This window comes from Octopus bimaculoides, chromosome 4, assembly GCF_046866305.1.
Source record: "Octopus bimaculoides isolate indiv1 chromosome 4, ASM4686630v1, whole genome shotgun sequence".
Lineage (NCBI taxonomy): Eukaryota > Metazoa > Mollusca > Cephalopoda > Octopoda > Octopodidae > Octopus > Octopus bimaculoides.
The window spans coordinates 116112185-116139753 of record NC_142931.1 but is presented as its reverse complement, the minus strand read 5'-3'; the positions used below and the strand labels follow the sequence as shown (position 1 = coordinate 116139753).

Below are 27569 nucleotides of genomic sequence, written 5' to 3'. Positions count from 1 at the left end.
ACCACCGCGACGACAACAGCTACTACTACCAACTACAAGCATTCCCCCGACGTCGCCAAGTTTCAACAGGACATCATTACCACTGTCAACATTATTACCACCACACATACAGAACACAGCTATATTACAGTTCCTGCGCCGACGTCTTCACCATCAATGTACTGTCTACCACAGTGTCGTGCGCCAACAACCCCACCACCAGGGACACACCAGATCAACACACTCGGTTTTATCGACTCTGTTAGAGTGGATGTTTCCACTCACGATCAACAGACCAAATTTCCTTGTGTAACTTTTATAGAATATTCCGTACCAAGTAACCGGTCACAACTAGCATTCCGACGCTCAACTATAGCTCTGCTCACCGACCACGACTTCCTGAGTACAGACATTCTATCTCCTTGTGGAATTCTTATACGAACTGGATTTTTTGTCTCTACAGACACATTTAATATGTTCTGTGTTTTTTCTCACACACACTTGTGCACTCACACATTTTCTTTCATTTGTACATTGCATGCATGTTCTCACGAGTGCACATTCATTTCTTTCATTTCTCTTTGTGTGATTGTGCTACATCTTGTGGGTGGTTTTCAGTGGCCATCCTGCCTCAGGCGTTCCAACAGATTTCATATTATCGTGCGTTTCCGCACTGGCAAGGGAGCCCTGTAGTAACGCCGTGCGCATGCGTAGTCTCACGCATGCGTGGAATTCAACAACCAAGCGTTCCCGCTTCTATTCTGTCTCTTTCTTGCTGGCCAGTGATTGAGCATGGACATGTTTAGCTGTCTCTCTCCATCTTTCGAACTTACGCTCGACAGCTCGCTTACATCTACATACCAACGTCCCAACAACAATGCTCACACACACAGAAGCTGTAACAACAAACAAGAGCTAAAGATGTATATATTTACCACCTGAATAAATGTTGTTTAAGTTGATAGTCTGGAGTTCAGCGTTCCGTTATATTCTTAATATTATATAGGAAAGTCAGGTATACATCTAATGATGTATAACCAACTTTCCTATATATGTATTGGTATGTTCACTGTGGTATCATTGGTATGTGTCGCTCTAGTTTCAGTTTTGTCCACTCCCAAAACATTAGGCCTATCGTCAACTTGTGACACGCGAATTTATCATGTTTTATGTGAATTTTATTTGGTGTACGTGTGTGAGAGTAGTAGATTGATAGAACGGTGGACAAAATGCTTGCAGTGTTTCGTTCGGTTCTTTCCTTTCTGATTTCAAGTGTAGCCGCGCTCAACTTTATCTTTCAACCTTTCAGAAACGATAAAATAAAGTATCAGTCAAGTACTGGAGTGGATAGAACCGATTGAACTCCTCTCCTTAAAATTGTTGGCCTTGTACCTAAATCAGGAACCATCACGTGTACAAGTGTGAGAGCTGTGGGCTTCAGAATTGGTAGAGCGTTGGACAAAATGTTGCGATATTTAGTTACGATTCTGTACTTTTGAGTTCGAATCACTGTTTGTTCTTACAACGATCGATAAGATAAACACCAATCAAATACCTATGCAAGTACATAGCTAATCAATCGACAGTTTCAGCTTTCCCCACCAAAATGTTTGAATGGATATTGTACCTAACTTTACAAAGTATCACACAAATGCGTGTGCATGAACGAGTTTATAGATTTCTAATCATCAGCTAAATTAATAAATGAATACGTGTATTGTAAAACCAAGAGGAAATCTGAGTTATTATCTTTTAAACTATGACACAACGTCATGACGTAATGTAAGGAAGGACATTTAGAAGTGGGGGTAAAAAAATTAGCAGTCGACAATTTATTTACATTTGCTCATTCTAATGTAGGTCTGGGCGGAGATTGTCTCAGCTAACCGTTCCAGGCAAAAGATAGGCATCGCACAAAACAAAAATTCTTATTATAGTAGTACTTAGACAATAATAAGTAATAATATTTGTAGACACAATACTATTATAAATATAATTATTATTATTATTTCTTTTATTTTCTAACCATCCGATCGCACCAAGACACAAAAGAAATTGTAAACAAAGTAAGAAGACAGAACAAGAAGTAAACATGGAGAGTTTGCAGTCGGTTTGGTTCAGTCCAACTGGGAGTAAATTGAGGCGTATGTTTTATTTGGTGACTCCCAACGAAACTTCTTTTCAGTATCCTGAAGATGTCCCGGAATATGAAAAAGAGGTAACTAATTCTCTCTCTCTTTCTCTCTCTCTCTCTCGTTCACTTGTTCCTTCTTGTTCTCTATCTCTCATGTATTATTCCACTACTTAAACGCTGTGACCAACATAAACAATAGCCACATCAAAAACACGTTTACGTTCCCACTGTTTTATACCCACGAAAAAGGGGAAATTATTTTCAACATGGCTCTTTGTTCAGTAAATCCAAAGTTCAGGTTACAAAAACAAAAACAAAAAAATTTCAAAGACGATTCAAAAATGTCTTTTTAAGACAAAAAAAGGGGGGGTGAGGGAAATGTTTTCAGATTCATTCCCACCGTATGTTACTTCGAGCAAGTGTTTTCTATTATAGCCCAAGGCCGTGTGAGTGAATGATGGAGACAGAAACTGTGCGGAAGTTCATCACATACATACATACATACATACATACATACATACATACTTACATGCATGCATACATACATACATACATACATACATATAATTTGATTCGGGGACCATATCTAAAGTTTCTTAGGCTCATCAAAAGAAGCCAACTCGTCAGGTGTGTGTGTGTGTGTGTGTGGTGTGTGTGTTGTGTGTGTGTGTGTGTATGTGTGTGTGTTGTGTGTGTGTATGTGTGTGTGTGTGTGCGTTTCTTACATGCACATCGCTTGCTTGAAAATCGGTGTTGGTTTGTTTGCGCTCCAGTAATTTAGTGGTCTAGCAACAGAAACCGATACACAATAAGTACCAGACTTCAAGCAAAAAAGAAAGAAAGAGAGAAAGAAATAACAAGTACTTAGGTTAATAGGGTGCTCCAGTATAGCCGCAGTCTGACTGAAGCAAGTAAAAAAAAAAATAAGAGATAAAGAATTCCTACATTAACACATACACACACACATGCACGCACGTAAGAACGCACACCCACATACCCACACACGCAAACAAACACACGGAGTGTAAGTTGATACTTTATGAATTTTGTACTGATAAGTTGAAAGCAACACCCTCTTTCTGTTAACGTATATTTCTTGATTATTGCTCACAAATCTGAGTTACTTCCGGTGGATTTAAGATTCGTCAGATTAAACCTAAATTAAAATGCTGCAAATTACATTAGATTTAATTAGGAATTTTTTATTGAACAAGAATTGCCAAAAATATAAGTTCAAAACCAATAAATTGTTATTAATCTCATAAAGAAACCTAGTTATTTAAATAGTCTCGTCCAAATAATATCTTAAAACGTTTTTAAATGACTATCAGATTTACCATTTTATGTTAATCCATAAATCTGTTAAGTGTTTGATAATTATAAAAGGTACAAATACATAAATGTAATTCTCTGCTCTTGTTTAGAATTGGTGTCAAAAACTAAGAACAACCACATTTTAAAAACTTTTTTTTGTTCTTTTTTTTTTCTCTCTAATTCTTTTGAAAATGAAAATAACAGCAACATGCATACATATTATCATCGTCGTCGTCGTCGTCGTTGCTACCGTCGTTGACATTCTTGTTTTAATGCCCACTTGTCCATGCTTGCATGGGTCACTTGGAATTTATTAGGCTAGATTTTTCTGTGGCCAGATAAGTTCTTCACAAACGATTGGAAACGTTTATGCATCATAGTGACATTCATTTACATCTATCACATGATGTTGAGACAAGGAGTCACACACACTCACACAAATACATGCAAATGTGTGTGTGTGTGTGACAGCTTCCTTCCAGTTCTATCTACCAAATCCACTCAAAGTCTTTGGTCAGCCAGAGGCTATAGTGGAAGATACTTGCCCAAGGTGCCATACAGTGGGACTGAACCCAAGACCATGTGATTAGGAAACAAACTTCTTACTACACAGCCATGCATGTATGTATGTATGTATGTATATATGTATGTGCATGTGTGTGTGTGTGTGTGTGTGCTTACTTAAGAATATGAAGACAAGGAAAGCCCCCAGCCCATCAGGAACCACCACTGAGATGCTCAAAATATCTGGCAGAGTAGGATATAACCTAGTTACCCATATAGTTTATCAGGTTGTCCACAAAGGAGTCATACCCAACAATTGGTGCAGCTGCATTATAAGTCAACAGCTACAAAGCAAAGGTGACACTTTAGGAATAATTACAGAGGCATCAAATTGCTGGACCAGGTGATGAAAGTCACAGAAAGAGTCATAGCTCAATTAATTAGGAAGAGAGTTGGTGTAGATGAGATGCAGTTCAGATTTGTGCTAGACAGCAGCATGTCTGATGCTATATTCCTGGTTAGGCAACTGCAGGAGAAATATCTGGCTAAAAATAAACTCCTGTACCTGGCTTTTGTCAACATAGAGAAAGCTTTTGACAGAGTCCCTTGCTCCCTTATCTGATGATCAATGCAGAAGCTAAGGATAAATGAGTGGTTGGTGAGAGCTGTACAAGCTATGTACAGGAATGTTGTCATTAAGGTTAAGGTTAGCAATGAGTATAGCAAGGAATTTGGGTACAAGTAGGGATTCACCAAGGATTGGCCCTCAGATCCTTCTTGTTCATCATAGTCCTCCAGGCAATAACAGAGGAATTTAAGACTGGTTGCCCCTAGGGGCTCCTCTACGCTGATGACCTTGTACTTATAACCAAATCACTACCAGGACTAGAGAAGAAATTTCAAGTGGGGAGGCAAAGTCTAGAATCAAAGGGCCTTAGAGTTAATCTAGCAAAAATCAAAATCTTAGTAAGTTGGAGAGCAGACAAATCACAAACCCCTTCAGGTAGATGGCCCTGCTCAATCTGTAGTAAAGGTGTAAGTAGAAACTCCATAACATGTACCTGGTGTAAGCTATGGACACATACAAGGTGCAGCAATATCAGAAGAAGGTTAACAAAGAAAATAGATTTTGTATGTGGAAGGTGCACAGTTACAATTAACTCTAAAAATGTACAGAAAATAGACTCAGTCAAATGCCAGCAGGGAAAACTAAAAGTAGTTGATAGCTTCCATTACCTAGGTGACCAAGTTAGTAGCAGAGGTGGATGCTCCAAGAGCGTAACTGCTAGAATAAGAATAGGCTGGGCAAAGTTCAGAGAGCTCCTACCTCAGTTGGTAACAAAGGGTCTCTCTCTCTCTCTCAGAGTGAAAGGCAGATTGTATGATAACTGTGTATGAACAGCTATGCTACACGGCAGTGATGTACATAGGCTTGTAAGAAATAAAGCTAATAGGCTTCACTGGATGTATAATGTCAGTGTGCATGTGTGACAGAGTATAAGCATCTTGAGAGAAAAGTTGGGCATAAGAGGCATCAGATGTGGTGTACAAGAGAGACAACTGTGCTAGTATGGTCATGAGATGTGTATAGACGAGGACAGCTGTGTGAAGAAGTGCTGAACTCTAATGGTGGAGGGAACCTGTGGAAGAGGTAGACCAAGGAAAACATGGGACAAGGTGATGAACCATGATCTTTGAATACTGAGCCACACAAAGGTAATCACTAGTAATTGAGACCATTGACTATATGCCATGCTTGAGAAAACCCATCAAGCCAAGTGAGATTGTAATCATGGCCAATGCCAGTGTTGCATAATTGGCTCATAAAAAGCACCCTTCAAATGTTGGGCGATATGCCATGCTTGAGAAGGTCCATTAAGCCAAGTGAAATTGTAGTCATGGCCCGGCGAATCCAGTGTCACATAACTGGCACCCATGCCAGTGGCATGTAAAAAGCACCATTTGACTCTTGGGCCTCGTGGAGACAGTGACAGATGACTAGAAACTTTGGTGATATACTGTGCTTCAGAAGACCTGTTAAGCCAAGTGAGATCATAGTCATGGCTGATGCCAGAGTTACATTTTCAGTTAAACCGTTCAACCCATGCCAGCATGGAAAACGGACGTTAAATGATGATGATGATACTTACATAGATATATAAATACATACACACACACAAAAAGAAAGCAACAACAACAATTATTGTGGGTATGTTTATGTAAGTGTAAACAAGAGGAAGAAAAGGGAGTACTCAGTATCGAATTATTATTATTACCGGGTTCAAACCCAGGCAACAGCAACAAATTTCACCCACTACACTTTTCCGTCCATTATCACTACCTCAAGGTCCTGGATACATCCCAGGTCAATGTCTGCCATCAAGTTGTTGATGTAAGTGTGCCATTTTACTCTTCTTATATCACCATGAAGTGGGTTCCACAAGACTGATTTGGATGCCTCCAGTACTGGGCGATGCACGCAGCTACCTTTGCCTGATCTTCTCACTAACTTTTGACAGGTCTCCATAAAGGCATTTATTTGTCATATGTTGCTGTCATTTCACATTTAGGGTCATTCGTATCCTCTTAGTGTAGTATCCATTTAGCCTGTTTGATAATTTTTTTGTCAGTGTCCATATTGAAAATATAGTTTAAAAGATTTTAACTTTTGAAAACAGTTAAAAATATTGAAAATAGTGTTGAGAGATAGAGTTAAAAAGGCAGCTAGAACATCACATATCCTCACCAAATTCTTCTCTCTCCTTTCTCCCTCTCTCTCCTATTTCTCCCCCTCTCTCTCTCCTCTCTATCTCTCTGTCTTTTGAGATATATTCCAGTATTCAGAAACATTGCTATAGTGTTTTCTATTCCCAAGAAAGATAACTCTTCCAACTCTATCAACTCACACTAACACAGATTTATCCATTATCTCAAAGGTGATGGACACAGCCATCGGCAGCAGCCTTCCCCAGTATCTTGAATCTCATTCTCTTTTCAATAATATCAGTGCAGGCATAGGTGTATGATAAGAATCTCGCTTCCAAACAACATGGTTCTGGGTTCAGTCCCACTATGTGGTATCTTGGGCAAGTGTCTTCTACTATAGCCTCAAGCTGTCCGAAGCCTTGTGAGTGGATTTGGTAGGCAGAAACTGAAAGAAACCTGTGGGTAGGTGTGTCTTTGTGCCTGTGTTTGTCTCCTACCATCACTTGACAACCAGTGTTGGTTTGTTTACATTCCTGTAACTTAGCGGTTCAGCAAAAAGAGACCAACAGAATAAGTATCAGACTTAACAAAACAATAAGCACAGGAGTCAATTCATTCAACTAAAAGTTCTTCAAGGCAGTACCCCAGCATGGCCACAGGATTCCTCTCTTGACCTTGCTGACATAGTCCAAAGGAGTGCAGGGCATTACGTTTGGCACCAGCTTGGTTGCAGGAGCTGCCAGAAGAGTATCGAGTCAAACACTAAACCGCCTACGGGGCTCCACTCCGGATAGGGGCCCATACCTGGTACAGTCAGCTGTAGTCAGCTAAGCCCGGGACTTATGTCAGGCAGGATCGTCACTCCCTGAAGTAGTGAAGAAAATCGCTACCCACTACTATTATTAATACAATATCATATTGTATATATGATATTATTCATACAATATCATAAGTTTGGTTTCATAACAGCCAGTTCATGTTACTGAATGGTTTCATGTTGAAGAACCTTCCTTAAGTATGAAAAGGTAAATTAACAATCATCTTTGGACATGACAGACTGGAAAAGTATAGCTTGGACTGATTACTATTACAGGCCTGAAACCACTACATGTTTGTGCATGTGAAGATTTCTCCTGAAACAGTAGATAAAAAAATATCAAGCTCTCACCAGAAAACTCTGAATGCGAGATAAAAACAGCTAAATATCTGGAAAATATTTTTCCTTAGCTTAACACACGTTTTTTTCTAAATAAATGTGTTTGTGGAGAGAAAAATATTGAAAAACATCAATACATGTCCGAGTTACAAAGAAACTAGGAAGGCACCAGGTGGTCGTGGGATATGCTAGAAACACCAGCTATATCTCCATTAAATCGCTCACATGTTTACTCTTTTACTCTTTTACTTGTATCAGTCATTTGACTGTGGCCATGCTGGAGCACCGCCTTTAGTCGAGCAAATCAACCCCAGGACTTATTCTCTGTAAGCCTAGTACTTATTCTATCGGTCTCTTTTGCTGAACCGCTAGATTACAGGAATGTAAACACACCAGCATCAGTTGTCAAGTGATGTTGGGGGGACAAACACAGACACACAAACATATACACACACACATACATATATATATACATATATACGATGGGCTTCTTTCAGTTTCCGTCTACTAAATCCACTCACAAGGCTTTGCTTGGCCCGAGGCTATAGTAGAAGACACTTGCCCAAGGTGCCACACAGTGGGACTGAACCCGAAACCATGTGGTTGGTAAGCAAGCTACTTACCACACAGCCACTCCTATGTTTGTCTAAAAATTATTTTGAAAATATAAACAGAAACAAATTTCATATTTGGACTGTCCATACTCTAGAACTATGATTAAAAAATAATTTTTCAATCAAAAGTTTTAGGACTTATGGCAGACGTGGAGTTAATGAAAATATTAAAAAGGATTTCACTATTGTTTTTAAATTACATTTCATTTTCTGTTGGAAAGAAAATAAAAAGGGGATTGTTGCAATGATGATTGCCAATATCCAAAATTTTTTTTTTTAATTTCAAAGTTGTCCAAAATTGGTACTGAGTGAGGAAGGTTGAAAAATACATAAATTTTCATTTTTTTTTTTTTTCAGAACAGATGACTTCACTTGTTTTTTAAGTGTGTAGTGCAAACAAAAATTTGACAAACTAAGTCCAGAAGGGTAGTGGGGAGGGGGAGGGGTCATAAATTTTCAAAACTTTTTTCATAAAAAGCTTCCCCTATCATTTCAAAAGTATAGTGGTAAAAAATCTGAAAAATCCCCTTCAAAATGGGAAAAAAACAACTTATGAGGGTGTGCTATTCCAAAAGTCTGTCAAGGTATTTTGCTGTGAAAATTACCCAGCAATGACAGGATACTCAGCAGGTGTGTGTGTGTATGTGTCTGTGTCTGTGTGTGTAAAAGCACCCATTACACTCCTGGAGTAGTTGGTGTTAGGAAGGGCATCCAGCTGTAGAAACTATGCCAAATCAGACTGGAACCTGGTGCTGCTCTCCGGCTCGTCCAATCAAACCGTCTAATCCATGCCAGCATGGAGAGCAGACATTGATGATGATGGTGATATATATTCAGGTTTTGAATTTCTCTTTATGATTTCTTTAATTGTTTATAATAATTTTCGTCTATAAATTATTTCAACAGGCATCACCAGTTTTCATAACCTTTGTCCTGGTGGAAGCATTTATTAGCTTGCTCTTTGGTCATGGGAAAGTACGAATTTCTGATGGTCTCACTTCAATCAGTGCTGGAATATTATCAAGAATTCCATTGTAAGTTTTCACTCATAGAACCTTGATTTCTGCCAAAATGCTTCCTTCAAAAATTGCTTGCTTCCTGTTCACTTTCCTGTCTTATGCTGTGTATTATGGATGTGCCTTTAAGGCAGCGATCTGGCAGAAACGTTAGCATTCCAGGCAAAATGCTTAGCAGTATTTCATCTGCCGTTACGTTCTGAGTTCAAATTCCACCGAGGTCGACTTTGCCTTTCATCCTTTTGGGGTCGATAAATTAAGTACCAGTTATGCACTGGGGTCAATGTTATCGACTTAACCCCTTTTGTCTGTCCTTGTTGTCCCCTCTATGTTTAGCCCCTTGTGGGCAATAAAGGAATATGAAATGTTAGCACACCGAGCAAAATACTTAGCAGTTATTTCAACTGTCTTTATGTTCTGAGTTCACATTCCGCCGAGGTAGACTTTGCCTTTCGTCCTTTTGGGGTCGATAAATTAAGTACAAGTTGCGTACTAGGGTCGATCTAATCGACTGGTCCCCTCCCCCAAAATTTCGGGCCTTGTGCCTAGAGTAGAAAGGATTATGTATGTGCTTTTAGCTATCATTACTGTCTTTCTTTACTTGATTTATTGCCATTCTCTGTCCCCTCTTTTACCCTTTTCCGATAGGTTGTAATGTACCTGAGCACTGTATACAATAAGTTCATTATAATAATATGTGCAAGAAACACAGATATGGGGAACAAGGAGAGTATAGTTGATTCAATCAATCCCAATACTTGGCTACTGTTTACTTTATTAACACGAGAAAACTGAAAAGTAGGTTTTGCCTGTCAGAATTTGAACTCAGAACTTAAAGGGAAGTAACTCCATACTACTCAATACTGCAACTTATTTTATTTAAGCTCATAAATGATTTTGCTATCCACTCTTTTCAGTGAGTAATCTGTTAATTGATATGTTTTTCTTCCCTTTCTTTCCAGTCTTGTAATTCATTAATTTTAGCCTAGATATCATTAGTTAAGAGTTTCCATAATAATTTTTCACAAATTGCAGAAATTTGTTGCCCCTCATTAAGTGTTTTGCTAAAATGGTAATCCTTTCTGAATTACAGGAATCCATAGTGCTAGTATTCAACTAATAAACCTGAAGTTAGATATTGGTCTTTAACCTTTTAGCATTCACAATATTCTGTCAAAATTAATGCTTTTTTTTATTCACAGTGGTTAGTGTTAGGAACAGCATCCAGCAGTAAAAACCATGCCAAAACAGACACAGAAGTCACGTGCAGTCTTCTGCCTGGCCAGCTCCTGTCAAACTGTCCAACCCATGCTAGCATGGAAGGCGGACGTTAAACGATGATGATGATGATGATGATGATGATGATGATGATGATGATGATGATGATGATGATGATGACGATGACGACGACGACGACGACGACGACGACGACGACGATGACGACGACGATGACGATGATGATTGCTTTGAATTAACCCTTTAGCATTTAAACCTGCCATATCCAAACCAGCCCAAATATTCCTCATGTTTTATGTTCAAATTGGCCTGATCGAACCTCTCATCCCTACCCTACAATGTCATTCTAAAAATAGACAATAACATCATTAAAATTTCAAAACTATGAGACAGTACATAATTCAAAACAATATGAATAATTAAGCATTACATTTAGCAGAGTAATTTGAATGCTGAAGGGTTTATCATACATTATCTTTTGTAGCTTTGAGATGCTGATGAGGTAACTGTTAATTTTTAGAATGATATTGAAGGGTCGGTGTAAGAGGCCAAATAAGGCCACTTTGAACATAAAACAAGCAGAATACTCTGGCTGGATATACTAGTTTAAATACTAGAGGGTTAATAATGTTCTGGGTCTTTGTACACATTTATAATATAAATATATAGGTTACATATTCTTTTCTACTCTAGGCACAAGGCCCGAAATTTGGGGGGAGAGAGCCAGTCGATTAGATCGTCCCCAGTATGCAACTGGTACTTAATTTATCGACCCCAAAAGGATGAAAGGCAAAGTCAACCTCAATGGAATTTACATAGGTTATATATTATAATAGTAAAGGCACATGGCTTTGTGGTTAAAGCATTGGGCTTACAATCATGAGGTAGTGAGTTCAATTCTCAGGCATGAGTTGTGACATCACTGGTACCAAGCTGTATCAGCCTTTGCCTTTCCCATGGATAACATTGGTGTTGTGGAGAGGGAAGGTTGATATACATAGGAAACTGCTAGTCTTCTATAAACAACCTTACCCGGACTTGTGCCTCAGAGGATAACTTTCTTGGTCCAATCCCATGGTCATTTATGACCAAAGAGGGTCCTTTTTTTATATATATATTATAACCTATATATGCATCAAAGAGAAAATAGTCCATTGTCACACCCAAAGATATCATCAATGCTTCTGTTGTTATTGTTTAATCTCAAGTTATCCCTGACTGAGCAGACCTATTATCAAAGACACTCTAGCCATGACTGATCTGTTTTTTTATATATCTAAGGCTACATTGTCCAATATATCCACCTACTTTTAAGATGGTAGGGTGTGATTTGTGAGAGATTTAGCTGGTATTTCTAGAAGATTGAGCAACTATCTTATGGTGATGATCAGTGATTTCATATCTTCTTCTAGAGCCTTAGTGCCAACCAAATCTTTGTGAGTGGATTTGGTAAAGGTAAACTGAAAGAAGTCCACCATATATGTTTGTGTATGGGTGTATATATGTATGAATGTATGTATTATTTATGTATGCATACATATTTGTGTGTGTGTGTGTGTGTGTGTGTGTATTTGCTTATGTCTGTACTTTTCTGAAAATCAGTAAGCTAAAAGTGGTGAAGTCATTGTCATTTATTTTATCGACAAATTGTCCCCTGGATTTGCACCTTCAAAGATGCATAGAATAAAAGATCCCTTAGAAAATTACTATTTTTAAATCTCAGATGTGAGATATTCAGCAGCAGTACTTTGTAGTAAAGACTGTTTGCCAACATAACATGGTAGTCCCGGTCTAGGACGAATGTTTCTGTAATTTAGCCCCATTATTCTGTGCTGATGACAGGAAATAACCCGGAAATCGCGATACACAGATATTGTTTTGAGCTGAGTGGGGGTGCTAGATTCCCTTGTTCAAAAATGTAAGGACACAGATCATGTCATATAGCCAGCTGGAGACGATGTCTCCTGGGGCTAAATTGCAGCAACATTCGTCCTAGACCGAGACTGCCATGTTGTGTTGGCAAACAATCTTAACTACAAAAGATCTCTTGTGCATGTTCAACATGCACACTGATCTTTACTACAAAAGATCAGTGTGCATGTTTGACAGAATGTAAGCGTCTTAAGAGAAAAGTTAGGCATAACAGGCATCAGATGTGGTGCGCAAGAAAGACAACTGTGCTAGTATGGTCATGTGATGCATATGGACGAGGACAGCTGTGTAAAGAAGTGTTGCTCTCTAACTGTGGAGGGAACCTGTGGTAGAGGTAGACCCAGGAAGACATGGGATGAAGTGGTGAAGCATGATCTTCAAACTTTGAGCCTCACAGAGGCAATGACTAGTGACTGAGACTTTTGGCGATATGCAGTGCTTGAGAAGACCCATCAAATCAAGTGAAATTGTAGTCATGGTTGATGCTGGTGTCACATAACTGGCGCCCGTACCCATGACACATAAAGAACACCTTTCGAGTGTTGGGCCTGACGGAAGCAAAGTGACTGAGTTCCTTTCAAGCATTGGGCCCCATGGAGGCAATGACCAAGATCTTTGGTATTATGTTACGCTTGAGAAGAAGACCCATCAAGCTGAGCAAAATCACAGCTGTGACAGATACTGGTGTCACACAAATGGCACCCATACTGGTGGCATGTAAAAGCACCCATTACACTCTCAGAGCGGTTGGTGTTAGGAAGGGTATCCAGCTGCAGAAAACTATGCCAGATCAGTCTGGAGCCTGATGCAGCCTTCCAGCATGCCAGCCCTGGTCAAACCATCTAACCCATGCCAGCATGGACAACGGATGTTAAATGATGATGATGATGACATATATATATACAAAAGACTTCATTCAGCTTATATCTTCCAAATCCACTCATAATCAGCCCAAAGCCATAGCAGAAGGCACTCGCCCAAGGTGCCACACAGTGGGATTGAACCTAAACCCTGAACCATATAGCTGGGAAACAAACTTATAACAAATAGAAAAACATATTTAAAAATTAACAGTCAAATGGAATGGACAATTATGTATATGACATGACAATCCTTTAACCATACTGAAGTATAATTGGCAAATTGATTTCAAATAGGGAAAAAGACGATAAGATTTTAATTCATTTACTTGATATTATAGTTTCATAATAATGTTCAAGTTTTTTATTATTATTATTATTAATTACAGGATCTTTTTGAGGTCTATATTTCTGAATATTTACCAGTGGGTATACAATAATTACCACATTGTAAAACTGGAATGGAACTCACCATATACTTGGATAATTACTCTTTTAGCCATTGACTTTTCCTACTACTGGTTCCATCGTCTAGCACATGGTAAAGTATGATGCTTTCAGATTTTTATTGCTTTTGATACCAACATGCCTGACTCAGCACTCTGCTTTTTTAAAGTGATTATTTCATGAATGTTTTTCCAGACTGTGAACACAGGCCCATATTATCAAACGTGTCCTGCTCTTTTAAAGAGGGAGATTTTGTTGCTATTTTTAACAGATTTAACAAATATGAAACTACACCGTTACTGATTTGTCTATCAGATACTTTATATAAGTGGGGGGGGGGGGGGGAGTGTGTGTGTGCGCGTGTGTGCGTGCGTGATGTATGCATACTCTTTTTACTCTTTTACTTGTTTCAGTCATTTGACTGCAGCCATGCTGGAACACTGCCTTTAGTCGAGCAAATCGACCCCAGGACTTATTCTTTGTAAGCCTAATACTTATTCTATCGGTCTCTTTTGCCGAACTGCTATGTTACAAGGACGTAAACACACCAGCATCAGTTGTCAAGCGACGTTGTGGGGACAAACACAGACACACAAACACACACACACATATATACATATACATATACATATATACGACGGGCTTCTTTCAGTTTCCATCTACCAAATCCACTCGGGCCAACCAAAGCCTTGTGAGTGGATTTGGTAGACTGAAACTGAAAGAAGCCCGTCGTATATATGTTTGTGTATATATATATATATATATATATATATATATATATATATATATATATATATATATATGTATGTGTGTGTATATGTTGTGTATCTGTGTTTGTCCCCCAACATCGCTTGACAACCGATGGTGGTGTGTTTACGTCCCCGTAACTTAGCGGTTCGGCAAAAGAGTGCGATAGAATAAGTACTAGGCTTACAAAGAACAAGTCCTTGGGGGTCGATTTGATTCGATTAAAGGTGGTGCTCCAGCATGGCCACAGTCAAATGACTGATACAAGTAAAAGAGTAAAAGAATATGGAGCTTGAAAAGGTGTCTAAGTTGTTGTTGGAAAGATGGTGGGTGTGTCTCCTTGTCTTGACTTCATATGATTGTTATAAATGAAAATCATCATCATTGAAGTAATGTCCTTTGTTTTCCAATCCTCTGTAAAAAAAAATACTTAGCCAGGAGAAAGCATCACGTTGCTTGGAAATTGGTGAGAATTGGGAAAACAAAGGGCATTTAATCAGAGAAAATCTTTCGCAATGAATTCTATCTGATCCACACAAGCTCCATCAACCACCATCACAACCAGAAGCCATCATCATCATCACCACCACCACCACCAAAACCACCACCACCACCACCACCACCACCACCACCACCACCATTATCATCATCATCTTCATCAAAATCACCATTGTCATTATCATCATCACCATCATTATCATCATCATGACTACAAGCATACCTACCACCACCACAAGCACTGCTACCACTACCACCACCACCACTACCACAAACACCAGCTGTTGCACCATCACCTCTACTACCACAACCACCATAACCACCCCAACTACCACCACCACATCAGCATCATCAGCATCATCGTCTTCGTTGTCATTATCATGATCATTATCATCAACCTCACTACCACCACCACCACCACTGTCGTCATCATCATCATCATCATCATCATCATCATCATCATCATCATCATCATATTTATGTCCACTTTTCCATACAGACATGACTTTGACAGCTCAATTTTAATACTATATGGTGACCCTAATTTGTTGTGATCATTCTTTCGTTATTTCCTAACCCCCTTGTTTGTCTTTTATTTTTCCAGAGACTAGTATCCTATGGTCTGCTCACCAAGTACATCACAGTTCTGAAGACTATAACTTCTCAACAGCAACAAGACAATCGGTCTTTCAGGTCTACAGTGGTTGGGTAGGTACAGGGCTGATGTACAACTAAATTCAGTGTTTTAATCTTCAGCATTATAGTCATCATCATCATCATTATCATCATCATCGTCATCATCTCATCATCTCATCACCACCACCACTGCCTCCCCTATCATTACCACTCACCAGCTTTGTCATCATCATCATCATCATCATCATCATCACTACTACTGCCACCATCCACCACCATCCACCATCACCACCACTGCCGCCACTACCTTTATCATCATCAGCAGCAGCAGCATCAACAACAACAACAACAGCACCACCAGTATTATTTCTTTACTACCCACAAGGGGCTACACACAGAAGGGACAAACAAGGACAGACAAACACGGATTAAGTCGATTATATCGACCCCCAGTGCATAACTGGTACTTATTTAATCGACCCCGAAAGGATGAAAGGCAAAGTCGACCTGGACGGAATTTGAACTCAGAACGTAGCGGCAGACGAAATACAGCTAAGCATTTCGCCAGGTGTGCTAACGTTTCTGCCAGCTCGCCGCCAGTATACCCACCAGTACTACCACCATCACCACCACCACCACCACCACCAATATTATAATCACCCCCACTGCAACCTCCACTTCTATATGTACAATCATCACTATCACTAACATCACCACCATCACTACCTTCACCACCATTACCACCATCATCATTGTTATCTTCAATGTGATTATAGTCAGTTATGTTCCCTACCCCATAAGCACCTTTCCTTCCTCAACCCTACACATTTTTCTGCAAACATAGCATTTCAAATGTTAATTGCTTCCAGAAGTTTTTACTTTGAGACAAAAACAAAAGCCTTCATTCCATTAATATTTTTTTCTATAATCCCTGCATTTATTTATTAGTTCAATTCCAACATCGTTTTATTTGTCTTCTCCTAAAGAGCAAACTTGAAAGGAGGACTGAAGAATCTATTTGCCAACAACTCTGAGTGCTGTTGCATAGCTTAGTGATTAGGTAATTTGCCTTATAATCAAGGTGTTGTAGTTTTGGTCCCACTAAGCCTCACCTTGAGCAAGTGATTTCTACCATAGACCTGAGTTGAGTCTTAAATGTTATGACAATGTAACACATAAGTATTAGTTTTTTCTTAAATATTATTATCTATGTTTTACTCTTTTTCTCATACAGGCGTTCTATACTCCGATGGCATTATTTATCCCAGTATCTATATATATGGTACATGAGCAATTAAATCTGCTTTACCAGTTTTGGATTCACACAGAAGTAAGTCATTCATTACAATTATAAAACTTTCCTCTTTGAAGCAAGAAACATCCTACCGGCTTCTTAACCTTTTCATTGATAAATATTCAATTATTGTCAGAAATTTGTATTTTACTACACAGTATTTTTACTACAGGCGCAGGAGTGGCTGTGTGGTAAGTAGCTTGCTTACCAACCACACGGTTCCGGGTTCAGTCCCACTGCGTGGCATCTTGGGCAAGTGTCTTCTACTATAGCCTCGGGCCGACCAAAGCCTTGTGAGTGGATTTGGTAGACGGAAACTGAAAGACGCCCGTCGTATATATGTATATGTATGCGTGTGTATATGTTTGTGTGTCTGTTTCTCCCCCCAACATCGCTTGACAACCGATGCTGGTGTGTTTACTTCCCTGTAACTTAGCGGTTCGGCAAAAAGAGACCGATAGAATAAGTACTAGGCTTACAAAGAATAAGTCCCGGGGTCGATATGCTTGACTAAAGGTGGTGCTCCAGCATGGCCGCAGTCAAATGACTGAAACAAGTAAAAGAGTAAAAGAGTAAAAGAGTATTCATTCATTCATTCATTCATTCATTTTTCCATGCTAGTATGGGTTAGATGAGAAGGGATTTTACAGCTGAATGCTCTTCCTGTTTCAGATTTTCTACAGCTGGGTATCCTTCCTGTCACCAACCCTCACCTGTTTCCAAGTAAAATTAGATGCCCCCTTGGTCAGATATGTTTCACAGAAGACTAAAAAAATAACGCTACTTGTATGATGGTGATACTCACATCTATCACACAGTATCAACTCAAATAATTTTGTAAACTTCTAAAGCAATGGTAATCTGTAGGTGTGAGGTCTGGAGAATATGGTGGACAATGCATAATTTCCCAGGCATATCTTGTGTGTGTGTGTGTGTGTGTGTGTGTGTGTGTGTGTGTGTGTGTGTGTGTGTGTGTGTGTGTGTGTGTGTGTGTGTGTGTGTGTGTGTGTGTGTGTGTGTGTGTGTGTGTGTGATGGGCCACTGCACTGTTTCTATTTATTAAATCCTATTCACAAGGTATTGGTCAACTTGATGTCGTAGCAAAAGACACTTGTCCAAAGTGCTACATAGTGAGGTTCACCAGAGCCACATGGTTGCAAAGAAAACTGCTTAACCACATAGTTATGCCCATGTTGAGATACCTTATAAAACTTACCACATACAAAATGTGATGATTTGATAGTAACCCATGAAGATTTACTTATACCTTTCACTATAAATATCATGTTACATACTGTGTCGAGCTAACAAGGGAGCCTTTAAGTTGTTGCTCAAACTACTGGATGTAGCAGCCAAATCCCCTTGAATCTGACTATCTACTATGGAAATAACACAATGGATAATGTGTTCTTGGGTTCTCTGTACATAGGAAAAAGATGGATTGGTCACTACTGGAATGCCTTTGTTCATAGGTTTCCTGGAGAAAAACAGCAGAAAGAACATATATTATGTGTATGTAAATATACTAAATCTTGCTTTGGAGAACATTCCAGCAGGTTAGGCCAAAAGTAGTGCTTCTGGGATTTTCTTCATGTTATGCAAATAATTAATCAATTTATATCATTCCTTATTTCAGTATATTCGATCTCTTGGACCACTTGAATATTTTCTAAACACACCAAGTCACCATAGAGTTCACCATGGAAGAAATCCTTATTGTATTGACAAAAATTATGGTGGAAGCCTTATAATTTGGGACAAATTATTTGGTAAATTCTCAGAATATTTTCATTTTTTTATTTACATTTATTTTTATTTCTTATTTTTTCTTCTAAATATTTCTATTGATCATCTTTGAACTCTCAAAATTTTGGAAAGGAAATTGGTAGTGGAATCTCTTACAAATGAGTAAGTAATCCAACAATTGTAGGGTGAACACTTGTGCCAGATGTGTCTGACCTTTTAGTTTTCAAACTGGCTATTTTAGGCCCAAATATTTTACCTGTTTTATGTTCAAACTAGCCACATTTGATCTCTCACACCTAGCCTACAATGTCATTCTAAAAGTAAACTATCACATCATTGTGATCGTACAAGAGAATGCATGATTAATTCAAAACAATGTCGGGAAATAAACATAACAACTGGCAGGGTAATCTGAATGTTAAAAGGTTAATATCGAATGCACTATTACATATTAGCCTCTACATGCATTCTGAATCAGAATTAATGCCTAGATTCATTACAAGCATGTCTTGCAAACAACTCGCATATGCAAGTGGTGCTACCAGTCAAGAACTCCACATATCAGAAGCCAGCAAATGTATGGGGTTATCAGGAGAGAATGCACGCTGTTTCGGGGCCTACCTCTCGACGCCATCAATGTGCACCAGCCCCACTCACTGATATGAGGCCCCGGTTGCTAGATCAATTGGTTATTAAATAAAGCTCAATATTTCTCTCGCCATCACTCATCGTCTCTTTTTTAACCAAATCCAGTGGCTAGCCTTCTCCACTGTAGTTAGGATATTGGTCATGGTGGTATTTACCTTACGATGAGTTAGGCCTAACGATAACAACAGTCGTCTCACACTGTGTCCAACAAACCCTCTACATCCAACATTGATTGGAAAATGCTCTGATTTCCAGCCTTCTCGAGGAGGTTTACATAACAGTCAATCTTTATTTCAAGCTAACTATAAGACAACGTATTATTTTCACTCTTTCAGCCAGCAGAATACCTTTAAGTAAGCATAGAATGCTAACAAAACAATTTTAAATTATACAGTGCTCATTCTCCTTGTAATTTTCCATGGTGCATATTTACAGCTAGATACACTGAGCCTGCTAGAAGCAAGTGCCTTTGGCATTAGGACACTGGACCACTGTTGACTGATTACAAACTATTAACCCTTCCAGAGAAAGATTTGTTTCTCATCCTAGCCCAAATATTCTACCTCTTTTATATTCAAATCAGCCAGGTTCACCCTTTCACATTCTGGAAATAAATAACCACAACATCAAAATCTCAAAACTATGAGATAATGCATATTTAATTCAAAATATTGTGGGTAAATAAGCATTACATTTGATAGAATAATCTGGCTACTAAAGGGTTAAATTCCACTGAAAACTACAGTGAGGAACATCAATGAACATACTAGATGCCAATATAACCAAGTGAATAATACCATGTAACAAACATTTTATTTTTTTATTATTATTATTATTATTATTTGTCTTTGATCAGTAAGTGTTATTTGCTTCTATCTAGAAACAGAAGGAAATGGCTACTATTCCCTTTCAAACTTTGCTTTTGTGACCTGGACATCAATGTTCTGAAACTGACCTATTTTCCATTACATTTCAGACTGATTCAGTACCGAGCTGCTGAAGCAGAAATATCATTATAGCAAATATTCTGTTCGATATCGCAGATTTGCTTGACTTTAACCACTTAAGCATGTCCCTTAGTGGCTGACAATATGTGTGTCTCTGATCATGAGCAGGAGTAGTGGGAGAGCATCATAGCCATGTGTTGAGAGGGATTCTTTGGTGTTTGAATAAATGTAATAAAAGCAAAGTTTGAAGAAAATATCAACCATTTTGAAATCCAGGTACTACTCATTTTTGTCTGCTGAGTGGACTGGAACAACATGAAATAAAGTGTCTTGCTCAAGGATAGAAGACACCACCAGGAATAGAACTCATAACCCAACGGTCATGAACTGAATACCCTAACCACTAAGCCTTCATTCTGTCAAGTGTAATGCTTATTTATTCACATTGTTTTGAATTAATCTTGCATAATCTCGTACCTTCAATATTTTGATGGTGTGACTGTATAATTTTAGAATGACATTGTAGGATAGATGAGAGAAGTTGGATCTAGCTGGTTTGAACATAAAACAGGTAAAATATTTGTTGCTGGATACAGCTGATTTAAATGCTAAAGAGTTTAAACTTCATTTATCGATGTACTTTGCTCTTGTTAATAATGTTATCTCCATAAACAAACTATAGCCTTTTGTGGATATCAGACAGCCTGCAACCCACCTTTTTCAAGAATTAAATGAAGGAATGTCGCTTCTGCTTGCGACTCATTATTTTCAGGCAATGAAGAAGAATAGGTAAAAGAGTTACTATAGAAGTAGAGATACTCTATCAACATGTGCAATTTTAATAACTTATGTCAGTTTATTAAAAGTACTGAATGCATAAATGGGTTTACATACCTATCGATAGATGAAAATGTTTAAAATACTTCCTGATAAAAAAAGCTTGACCTCATTAATATAAGTATGAATTTATGTCTATATACATATGTTTTTAACTGATATTCATGCACAGGGACTTTTCAAGCTGAGGAAGAAGAGGTGATTTTTGGTCTGGTTTCACCCATCAACACTTTTGAACCTTTTAAAGTACAGGTAAGTGTTTCTTTGTGGCAATATGAAAATCTGTCATTTCTATCAACTTGTAACATACCATACTCTCAAAGTTTAAAAAAAAATAATAATGAGCCTGTTGTATACAGTGCTCACATGCACTACAACTTGTCAGAAAAGGATAAAAGAAGGGGAACAGAAAGCAGCAATAAGTCGAGTAATGAAAGACAGTAATGAAAGCTAGAAGTACATGCATAGTACACAGAATAAAACACAAAAGGACAGAAAAGTGAACAACAAAAGAACCACGGAAAGGAAAGGGTGCATATGCATGTCAAGAACAGTATTGATGAATTTTAGGAAACATGAAATTTTTGAAGGATGCAGTGTTCTGACAGCTGACAACTGATGTGAGGTGTTTTATTGTATACTGTGATATTTCTGAGCATGAAAAAAGATCCTGAATATCATGGGTACTAAGTTGTTTTTGATTTTATAAGCATGTCCACAGGTGGTAAAGATATTTAATTAAAAAAAGTGACCAAAGTTATTGTTGTTGGGAAGATGGTGGATAACCTTGTGTGATATCTACTGAGTCAACTGTTATATGTAACTATATCAGCATAAGTGGAGGCACATAGCTTAGTGGTTAGGGTGTCAGCACCATGATTGTAAGATTGTGGTTTCGATTCCTGGACCAGGCGATGTGTTGTGTTCTTGAGCAAAACACTTCATTTCACGTTGCTCCAGTCCACTCAGCTGGCAAAAATGAGTAACGCTGCGATGGACTGGCGTCCTGTCCAGCGGGGAATACATATGCCATTGAAACCGGGAAACCGGGCCCATGAGCCTGGCTAGGCTTTAAAAGGGCGCATTTATTTTATTTATATCAGCATAAGACAGCATAGTACATAACATTGCATAAAAATTATCCAGATGAAGTCTTCAAAGTTTACCTTGAGAAGCTACCAGTGTCCTGTTACATTTTCTGAGTCAAAAAATAAAGATCTCAATTCAGTACTGCAAGCTAATAAATGGATTGTTAATTGTACTGTGCTCCTGGTACAATGGTGCATTCTAGCTCCATATTGTACCTATTTATTTCTAGGTTCACTGAGTCAGTGAGAGTTCAGCGTCTTAACTGAATACACTACACAATGTGATGATTGAGATGAACCTTTAGTTCAACGAGTTAACCAACAATCAATGTATACCTATTTATTCAGACAGTAACTGTGTTTTTCAAGCACTATATGCCTATAAGTCATGCTTTCTCAAGGCAAATATCACAGTTCAAAAAACCTTCAACAGTATATATGTTGGACAGTTTGACAAGAAGAGATGACCCAGAGGACTCCGCCAGGTCCTATGTCTGCTTTGGCATGATTTCTGTAGATGGATGCCTTTCCTAAGGCCAAACACTTGACAGAGTGTGCTGGATGCTTTTTACACACACATATATGCCATGTAAAAGCACTCAGTTCATTCTGCAAGGTAGTTAGTGTTAGGAAGGGCATCCAGACATAAAAACCATGTCAAAACAGACACAGTAGCCTGCTGTAGTCTTCTACCTGGCTGGCTCCTGTCAAACCATCCAACCCATGCCAGCATAGAAGGTGAACGTTGAATGATGATGATGATATATGAGAAATTGTTTCAGAGTTTCAAAATGCACCTGAATCTAAAACATGTGATTATTTTAAAATTTTGTAACAGATTTATTCAAATACCAAACCGGTTTTGATAATGTTTTGTTTATCAATGACAAAAATAAAGATATGAATAAGAAAAGAATTTAGGAAAGTTTAAAGTCTCGAGGGAGATAGACATTAAAATAAGTTCAAATGTTCAATTAAGTTCATAACAGTCACATGACTGAAAGTCCAGCAATATTGAGTTATATTAACAATTAGATACAATGAACTTTTTAAAAAGAGTAAGAGAAAAAAATAGAGGGAAAGAAAAAAATTTGGGGGCAATTTCTGTCGTAAGAGTTCAAAATATTTTACATTAAAATTGCTTTGTGAGTGTGTGTATATATATGTGTGCTTGTGTGTGTGTGTGTGTGTGTGTGTTTTATGGTAAAGGATCGAGTTCTGATTGTTTTTCTCCATTTGGCTGGCCACCTTAATATGTCATGAATGTCTTGGTCAAATATTTTTGTTTTTGCAAAGTCCAGCATTCTGGCTAGTTGACTTCCTGGTGACATCATTTATTTGTTAAACATTTTGATTTAGTTGAGATCCAGTGCTCTGGTTGGTTGATTTTCTCATTTTATTGTTGTTAAAGGACTTGGTAACTTGTTTTTGTCAGTTTTCCACTGTTCCAGTTGGTTGATTCCCTTATAAAGCCATTGGTTCAGTGGACTCAGTGCTTATTTGTTTTTAACTGAGTACCTGAGTTTTGACCAGAAAACAATCTCATTGGTTCAGTCAAGGGTAACATCAGTGACTGGTGCTTGACAAGGCTTATGTCTATGTGTGTGTGTGTGTGTGTGTGTGTATAATATATATATATTATATATACACACATAGGCGCAGGAGTGGCTGTGTGGTAAGTAGCTTGCTTACCAGCCACATAGTACTGGGTTCAGTCCCACTGCATGGCACCTTGGGTAAGTGTCTTCTACTATAGCCTTGGGCTGACCAAAGCCTTATGAGTGAATTTAGTAGACGGAAACTGAAAGAAGCCCGTCGTATATATATATATATGTATATGTATATATATGTGTTTATGTGTCTGTGTCTGTCCCCCCAACATCGCTTGACAACCGATGCTGGTGTGTTTACGTCCCCCGTAACTTAGCGGTTCAGCAAAAGAGACCGATAGAATAAGTATTAGGCTTCCAAAGAATAAGTCCTGGGGTCGATTTGCTCAACTAAAGGCGGTGCTCCAGCATGGCCACAGTCAAATGACTGAAACAAGTAAAAGAGGAAAGAAACACATACATACATACATACTTACACACACACATATATATACACAAACACACACATACTCACACACACATGCAAACACACACATATATATCTTTTATTTTGTACTTGTTTCAGTCATTTGACTGTAGCCATGGTGGGGATCCACCTTGAAGGGTTTTAGTCAAACAAATCAGCCCTAGGTCTTATTTTTTTAAAGCCTAGTACTTATTCTATCGGTCCCTTTTGCTGAACCACTAAGTGAGGGGGATGTAAACACACCACTAACAGTTGTCAAGCAGTGGAGGGGGACAAACACAGACACAGAAATACGCACACATGGATATATACATATATATATACGATGGGCTTCTTTCAGTTTCCATCTACCAAATCCACTAACAAGGATTTGGTCAGCCCGAGGCTATAGCAGAAGACACTTACCCAAGGTGCCACACAGTGGGACTGAACCCAGAACCATGTTGTTGAGAGACAAACTTCTTACAACAGAATCACACCTGCACATATATATATATATATTTTTGAATAGAATTTATTTTCGATAATTTTAATTGATTTTAATCGATTTAAATTTCCTTTCTATTTGAAAATTAGTTATGAAACACGTGTAGTCATTTTATTATCTGTATCTTATGATATTTACTTTTTATTATATTATACTCATTTATTGTGCTTTTAATTATTAATTTTTCTATATGTGACAGTGGATTTTCATCGATGAGTTCATGAACCTTGGTTCTTTTCCCTAAAACTATATATTTATATATATATATATATATATATATATATATATATATGTATATAATTTTGGTCCAAATCACTCTCTTGCTACTCTGAGGTGATACTTAGAGAAGCAAGAGAATGATTCAACCAAAATAAAATATATCATTAATCTCTACTATGATATTGAGTACTCTCCTTTCCAAAAGTTAACAATAAACACACACACACACACACACACACACACACATACACACACACACACACATACACAATGGGCTTGCTACACTAGTTCCCATCAACCAAATTCACCTCACAAAGCACAAATCAGCCCAGGTGCCATGCAACGGAAGTGAACTCAAAACCATATGTTTGCACAGTGAGTTTCTTAACCACACAGCTAATTTTTCCATTTTGCTTTGTTTTGCTTTTTTTTTTTTCATATTCTTAGTAATTAATTATCTCTTTATATTTACATATAGCTTTGCTATTGGAAGCACCTTTGGAAGAAATGGCGACAAGGAGGAAACCTCTTGAGTGTTCTATTAAGAGGCCCAGCATGGGTTCCAGGACAAGACCCAAAAGATTGCCACATACCTGAGGTAAGTATTTTAGATTTAGGCAGAAATGAAGTTTGGTGTAAATGATTTGGTTTTCCATTTTTAGTAGGAAAAAAATAAGATATTAACTTAAGTATTCATGTTGTTGTAGTTGTTTAGTCCCAAATATACTCTGATTAAGTAGTAAACTACATTTCAAAGATGTTTTAGGCATCTAATTTCAGATATAATATATAAAAAGGGAGGGAAATGAACAACAGGTAGATGAAAGGTGGTGAGGTCAGGGATATGGTGTGTAGGGGTAGTAGCAAATGTAATCTTGGAAGGATGTGAATATATATATACACACACACACACATATTTACCTATATGCAACAGACTACTTTCAGTTTCCGTCTACGAAATCCACTCACAAGGCTTTGGTCAGCCTGTGGCTATAGTAGAAGACACTCACCCAAGGCGTCATGCAATAGGACTGAACCCTGAACCATGTCATTGGGAAGCAAGCTTCTTACCATACAACTACGCCTGCATCTATACATACATATATATATATATATATATATATATCGTGGCCGTTGCCAGTACCGCCTGACTGGCCTTCGTGACACGTAAAAGCACCCACTACACTCTCTGAGTGGTTGGCGTTAGGAAGGGCATCCAGCTGTAGAAACTCTGCCAAATCAGATTGGAGCCTGGTGTTGCCATCCGGTTTCACCAGTCCTCATCATCATCATCATCATCGTTTAACGTCCGCTTTCCATGCTAGCATGGGTTGGACGATTTGACTGAGGACTGGTGAAACCGGATGGCAACACCAGGCTCCAGTCTGATTTGGCAGAGTTTCTACAGCTGGATGCCCTTCCTAACGCCAACCACTCAGAGAGTGTAGTGGGTGCTTTTACGTGTCACCCGCACGAAAACGGCCACGCTCGAAATGGTGTCTTTTATGTGCCACCCGCACAAGCCAGTCCAGGGGCACTGGCAACGATCTCGCTCGAAAATCCTACAGGAGCCAGTCAGGCGGTACTGGCAACGGCCACGCTCAAAATGGTGCATCTCATGTGCCACCCGCACAAGAACCAGTCCAGGGGCACTGGCAACGATCTTACTTGGCTTGCCGGGTCTTCTCACGCACAGCCCATTTCCAAAGGTCTCGGTCCGTAGTCATCGCCTCGGTGAGGCCCAATGTACGAAGGTCTTGCCTCACCACCTCAGCCCAGGTCTTCCTGGGCCTACCTCTTCCACGGGTTCCCTCAACTGTTAGGGTGTGGCACTTTTTCACGCAGCTATCCTCCTCCATTCTCACCACATGTCCATACCAGCGCAATCGTCTCTCTTGCACGCCACAACTGATGCTTCTAATGTTCAGCTTTTCTCTCAAGATACTTACACTCTGACGGGTATTCACATTGACATTACACATCCAACGGAGCATACTGGCTTCATTCCTTGCGAGCTTACGTATGTCCTCAGCAGTTACAGCCCATGTTTCACTGCCATGTAGCATGGTTGTTCGTACGCATGCGTCATACAGTCTGCCTTTTACTCTGAGTGAGAGTCCCTTTGTCGCCAGCAGGGGTAAGAGCTCTCTAAACTTTGCCCAGGCTATTCTTATTCTAGCAGCTACACTTTCAGCGCACCCACCCCCACTACTAACTTGGTCGCCCAGATAGCGGAAGCTATCGACTACCTCTAGTTTTTCACCCTGGAATGAGATAGAAGTTGTTTCCTGTTTGTTTGCAGTCTTTATTGCACCTGAACATCTGCCACAAACAAAAACTAACTTGCTAGTTAACCTGCCTTTGATGTTGCTGCACCTCTTATGTGTCCATAGCTTGCACCGGGTACATCTTATAGAGTTACTACCTACTCCTTTTCTACATACTGAG

General features: G+C 38.8%; 1 protein-coding gene across 2 annotated transcripts in view; it reads left to right on the top strand.

Moving 5' to 3' along the window:
* The first annotated feature begins 1769 nt into the window (after positions 1 to 1769).
* LOC106872128 (alkylglycerol monooxygenase) overlaps positions 1770 to 27569 on the top strand; it is a 32965-nt gene continuing 7165 nt past the window's right edge. The window contains exons 1-8 of one of the 2 annotated variants that reach the window (XM_014918998.3): positions 1770 to 2197; positions 9314 to 9441; positions 13841 to 13992; positions 15748 to 15851; positions 17014 to 17109; positions 18710 to 18842; positions 21424 to 21503; positions 25600 to 25719. In XM_014918998.3, the coding sequence (XP_014774484.1) occupies positions 2072 to 2197; positions 9314 to 9441; positions 13841 to 13992; positions 15748 to 15851; positions 17014 to 17109; positions 18710 to 18842; positions 21424 to 21503; positions 25600 to 25719 (939 nt within the window). In that variant the 5' untranslated portion in view covers positions 1770 to 2071. The remainder of the gene's footprint in view (positions 2198 to 9313; positions 9442 to 13840; positions 13993 to 15747; positions 15852 to 17013; positions 17110 to 18709; positions 18843 to 21423; positions 21504 to 25599; positions 25720 to 27569) is intronic. The other variant, XM_089351207.1, reaches the window with a different exon arrangement.